The sequence below is a fragment of the Geotrypetes seraphini genome, chromosome 7 (assembly GCF_902459505.1).
Source record: "Geotrypetes seraphini chromosome 7, aGeoSer1.1, whole genome shotgun sequence".
Classification (NCBI taxonomy): Eukaryota; Metazoa; Chordata; class Amphibia; order Gymnophiona; family Dermophiidae; genus Geotrypetes; species Geotrypetes seraphini.
Genome location: NC_047090.1, coordinates 184,910,196 through 184,916,195, shown reverse-complemented (window position 1 = coordinate 184,916,195; position 6,000 = coordinate 184,910,196). Strand labels below are relative to the sequence as shown.

The window sequence follows — 6,000 nt, the reverse complement described above, 5'->3', positions numbered from 1 at the left end:
TGTTGGCTTTGATTACACAATCGCTCTTCATTGTAGCTCATGAGCACTGTGCACCTCTCTAAGGGTGACAAAGTTGTCTAGGAGTGCTCCATTTCATAACTTGAATGTTCTAATTTGAAGGAGTTTTGAGATTGGGTTCAGTGTGTGTTTGGTAGTCAGGTTTAGTTTCAGGATTGTGATTTTCAGAGTAGTTATGCTTTCATGATTGGCAGGGGACACAAGTAGTTTGCTTAAGGGAATTACTATTCAATCAATTGCATTTTAATGGAAAAATAATTCCGAATACAATTAGATCAGTGGTCTCAAACTCAAACCCTTTGCAGGGCCACATTTTGGATTTGTAGGTACTTGGAGGCCTCAGAAAAAAATAGTTAATGTCTTATTAAAGAAATGACAATTTTTAACGAGGTAAAACTCTTTTATAGTTTATAAATCTTTCCTTTTGGCTAAGTCTTTTAAATAATATTGTAATTTATGGCTAAAGAGACATATGATCAAGAAACTGTTTTATTTTATTTGTGTGATTATGATAAACATACCGAGGGCCTCAAAATAGGACCTGGCAGGCCGCATGTGGCCCCTGGGCCGCGAGTTTGAGACCACTGAATTAGATGGTGGAATACAGTATGTCTTAGCAAAGTATAAGAAAGGGGCTGCACATAAGGAGCTTTGCATCTTTTATGAGAATGTGTGCACCATTTGATATTGTTAAGTCTGCAATGTATAGTTTATATGTAATGCCAGTATTGTATAACTTTGTGACCTGGAAGAAGAGGGAGGGAATTTTCAAATTCTGAGTTACCCTTTCCATATTGTAATTTAAAGTCAATAAAAATATTGAACTGAGAACATAAGAATAGCCTTACTGGGTCAGACCAATAGCCCATCAAGTCCAGTAGCCCGTTCTCATGGTGGCCAATCCATGTCATTACTGTAGTACTTGGCCAAAACCCAAGGAGTAGCAATATTCCATGCTACTGATTCAGGGCAAACATTGGCTTCCCCCATGTCTTTCACAATAACAGACTATGGACTTTTCCTCCAGGAACTTGTCCAAACCTTTCTTAAAACCAGCTACGCTATCTGCTCTTACGAAAGCCCCTGGCAATGAGTTCCAGAGCTTAACTATTCTGAGTGAAAAAAAAATTCCTCCTATTGGTTTTACAAGTATTTCCGTGTAACTTCGAGTGTCCCCTAATCTTTGTAATTTTTGACAAGAGTGAAAAATCGATCCACTTGTACCTGTTCTACTCCATTTAAGATTGTGTAGACTTCAATCCTATCTCCCCTCAGCCGTCTCTTTTCCAAGCTGTAAGAGCCCTAACTGTTTTAGTCTTTCCTCATACAAGAGGTATTCCATCCCTTATCTTGGTTGCTCTTCTTTGAGCCTTTTCTAGTGCCACTATATCTTGAGATAAGGAGACCAGAATTGAAGACAATACTCCCAAGTGAGGCTGCAGCATGGAGTCTCGGGTGACTTTAGTCACTTTTTCCCCTAGAGATGGTCACAATTTCGATTCATTTTATAAAATGCTTTGCTTCATACTCTGAAAGGCAATATATAAAGAACCCAATACACACCTAGATTATAGAACTGTGTTTTGTATGTCTCATAAGAAATGAAATACAATTGAAATAGAAAAAAAAAAAAGGGATCCTGGTTATACTTGCGATAAGTTTGTTTGTTTTAAAAATTAATTTATTTTAAATTAAAGCTTGTTTGGTACCATTACTTGAAAGACAACCGTGGCTCAGAGCTCCACGTGAGCAGATTGCTAGGTGAAGCCATCATGAGTGGAAGATTGCTGTAGTGCACTGATAGCACAATCTTTTCTTCCCACAATTTCCATTGCTAAAAGACAGAAAATCACTTTTTCTTTTCTGCAGTCTCCCTGTTATAGGGGCTCTGATCTCTGATGAAAACCCACTTTGTTCCTTCTTAGTTATGTCAAGAATTGCAATTTCAGTTGATAGTAAAAAGGCAGGACCAGCAAACATGAGTTATTTTTCACTTTCAGATGGACAAATTGATATGTTCAAGATCTTTATGTTTGAAGTACACTAAGGCACTGCCTCACTCCCAGTTGTGCACTGCCTACCCTTACCAGATTTTGGAAATTCCTGAAGCAATTAAACCCTATCCTTCAATATTGGACCTTATGGCTTTAATAGTTTTCAGGGTAATCAAATATGCATCATAAGTCACACGTTTAACGACTAGCGTGCAGATAACTTGAAAACCAGATCTACCGCCAGCACATGAGGTCCAGAGCTGGGACTCACCGTCTTACATCACTGGCCTGCTGTACTATGAAATATTACATTTGGGTAATTCCATGTCAACTGGTCCAATTTCAAGAAGAATCCACATTTGACCTTCCATGGATACAAAAAAGTGACCCAAATAAAGGGGCCCTAACTCTGGACCTGGTTGATATCATGTCCCAAAACTTTGCATATCTTCATTAGCGGTCCCAACATAGTCCCTTAAAAAATTTTGGCAATTTCTGAGCTGGTTGAGTGGGGAGTCTGGACCACTTGACATGGAGTGACCATTTGCCATTTTTTTTTTAAATGCCTGCATAGAGTGGAAGATGCTTACTGCTTTCCCCCCAACCTATCATGCTGCAATTATAGCAACAGTGAATTTTTACAGGACAATTTTTTAAACACACATTGCTTTTTGACCCTTTGACTAAAGCTCAACCACAGAGTCTCAGCTATGAGCCGGGTATGTCTCTTCTGGCTTTTGGGGCAATATCGATATCCTATACAATTGTGATTTTATTTGGGGTGGGTGGGGGGGGAAGATTAATCTCCTACTACCCACTGGCCTAAGCTAAGCCAATTCTGCTTTATCTCTAGCTATTTTGACCAGTCTTCATCATCTTCTGTACTTCAGAAAACCCGATCTTCTCATACCATGACTACAGACTGTCAAAACACATTCACCTGGTTCACTACAGCTCCTTTGTATTCAGGACTCTTTTCATGATACACCCAATACAGAAATGCCTTTTCAGATTGATAACATTTCACCTTGGAAGCAGGAAGATCCTGATTTCTTCATGGACTGGTTACTTTAGCAGGTACAGAAGGCAGTAATTACTAACATAAAACGCTGAACCAACCAGCTATGACAAAATAAAAGAATTAAACTCCTGTATCAGCTACACACATTCTGGCTTATCCATGACAACTGGGTTTCACAGAAAACTGCTACTTATTTTTCTTAGACCAAAACACTGCATTTGGTCTCAGGAAGAGTTTTATTTGATTTGACATGGTTGATCAGTTCCCATGGGCTGTAAGTGAAGCCCGCACAAACAGTGAATCCAAAGACCCTTGCACTCTGGAAGAAAAGGGCTGGACAAGGTAACCACACAGGCGTTGCTTGCAAAACTGCACACGTTTCATTGAAGAATTAGGATTTTTAGAAAAGCCAGTGAAGTGTCTCAGTCCAATACGTTGCTGAAAAATTCAGCCGAGTCTCAGTAAGTACATATTTTTGACCTGATAAAAGGCATCTAACCAAGCAGCAAAACGAACTGAAGGAGTTTCTTTTTTTCCTCCCTCATAAAGACCTGGGAATTGTTCATTCTAAATCAGCAGGACCATAATGATCTGGGAAGGGGAATCCAGTTTTTCTCACTGCTGCTGGGGTTCGTGCTGCTGTGGCTGTTCTGGCTGCGGCTCTTGGTGTGCCTCAGCTGGATGCTGAACCTGGGCTGCTGGCCGGGGGATTATTTGGTGTTGTCTCTGTCTGTAGGCTATAACAGTTCCTAGAAGCAATGCGATGATGGTCATGAGGTACAAGTCCCATTCAGGCCCCAAAAGCTGGTCCATATCAACCTGGGAGAACATCTCCTTCACCTGAAAAGAAAGAATGTAATAAAGTATTAGCAGCCAATCAGCCCAACATTTTCCTTCTAATCCTTTTCTCTACCCTAGTTCTAAAGCAGGGGTGTCAAAGTCCCTCCTGGAGGGCCGCAATCCAGTCGGGTTTTCAGGATTTCCCCAATGAATAAGCATGAGATCTAGTAGCATACAATGAAAGCAGTGCATGCAAAAAGATCTCATGCATATTCATTGGGGAAATCCTGAAAACCCAACTGGATTGCAGCCCTCCAGGAGGGACTTTGACACCCCTGGTCTAAAGGAAAGATGGGTTATAAATGAGAAATATTTAACTTGAGCCAAGTCACCTGAGGGTTTTCCCATTCTGCTAGGTGTCCTCATTTAGCCTAAAACAGTTCTTGGATCCTTCTGGAACCAGTTACTCATGTACCTGAGTTTGGCCACTGAGTGCTGCCATTGTACAGTGGCTGAGGCACTATTTTAAACACCAGAAACTGCTTGAGGCAGTCATGTGTGCCATCTCTGCCACATCCCATGATTTGACCAGAAGCTGGGAAGCAGAATTAAACCGGCAATGTTTTCATAGAAGCTGGGCTGGATTTCAATGGGGGGGAGGGGGGAGGAGGAGTATGTGTGTGTCTATCTGTTGTCTTGTAGCAGGCAAAACAAAACCCAAATAGCACCAAAAAGGTATCACAAAAGAAATGTAGCAGCTAACAGGGTCCTTGGTTGTGCTGTTTGTAGCCTCTCAATTACTTTTCTGGGTTTTGTTTTTTTTTTATATATTTAAGACAGCCAAGGACCCTATAAGACCCCTGAGGAAAGCATTTTTATTTTGCTGAAACAGGGCCCATGTTGGGTCATTTGTATTTTATACATTATCTTGTTTTTTTTTTTAAAAAAAAAATCTTAAGGTTAAATGGAAAATATATAATTATTATATTATGGGATATCTAATATAAAGATTGTTATATGTGGGGTGGGGAGGGATTAAACTTTTTTCTGTGAGAATTGTAGAAACTCAAGTGGAATTGTATATTATATGAATGATTTTCTGTACACTTGTTGTAAAATTTAAAATGAATAAAGAAAAAAAATCTTGTGGGTCGTTTGCGACTGTATACACCCTTTATGTATTATCTGGACATTTATTAAACTTCCGTTCCACAAACCTTTCATTGTTTTGTCTTGTACCAGGGAGCCAGAATCCTTCACTTTGTGGCTGTCCTAAGCAGCAGCAAAAAAGTGGCAAGGCAGAGCTCAGCTTGGGCCGCGAGCCCTCCCTCCAGTGTTGACAGAGCATCACACACCCTGCTAGCGTGCACAGGTTTCCACAGTAGCAGAAGCCCATGAGACTGGAGGGAGTGGGGCTTGCAGGCTCTGGTGCTGACCTCTGCCTTGGGAACTTTTTTGCGCAACACTCTTGTGCTTATCAAAACTTACAGAGGGATTAAACCACGGTCTGAATTAACACTGCATAAAAACTATAGTATAGTGTGGCAGCAGAGCACTAAGAATGGAGTTCAGCATGCCTAAAGGACAATTAGGAAAAATGAATCAGTATGGGGCCAAATAAATTTGTTGGAAAATCCAGTGGCATTATCCTATGATACTGTGCTATTTGGCATGTCAATGAGAGCTAAAAGCCAAATATCATCTAAGAACAACAGGCTTTAATTACGACAGGAGTGGCCATACAACAAATTATGAGCAATTGGAAAGACTGGAAAAGGCTTAACTAGTTTTTGGTGGAATTCCTTGTGTCATATGTATAAAATGGAAAGAACATTAGCCACTCAGAAGGGTATTTTAAGAAATTTCAGGAGATTTGGGAGCCTTTAACAATATATTGTAATGTCTAAAGATTGGTTTTTTCCCTTTAAAAATGCACATCCGGGAGGGAAGGGGAGGGGTTTGGTATGATAATGAATTTTGGTATATAGATACGAGGTTCATGATAGATATTTTGTGTGTTGAAAATTGGGACTGATTAAGGGGGGAGAGGGATTAATTCTGAAATGGACATTAATTGAATATTAAGTGTGGTATTTGAGTATAAAATGATATATTTACTGTTACACTTATTGTAAGTTTTAAAAAATAATAAAAGAATTGGGAAAAAAAAATTAGGAAAAATGAAGA

The 6,000-nt window shown here is 39.7% G+C and overlaps 1 protein-coding gene across 4 annotated transcripts in view; it reads right to left on the bottom strand.

Annotated features, from left to right (window-relative positions):
* Positions 1–2,782: 2,782 nt before the first annotated feature.
* Positions 2,783–6,000, bottom strand: part of SEL1L (SEL1L adaptor subunit of ERAD E3 ubiquitin ligase) — a 117,189-nt gene continuing 113,971 nt past the window's right edge. For all 4 annotated transcript variants that reach the window (XM_033951805.1, XM_033951802.1, XM_033951804.1 and 1 more), the window contains one exon: positions 2,783–3,873. In XM_033951805.1, the coding sequence (XP_033807696.1) occupies positions 3,649–3,873 (225 nt within the window). In that variant the 3' untranslated portion in view covers positions 2,783–3,648. The remainder of the gene's footprint in view (positions 3,874–6,000) is intronic.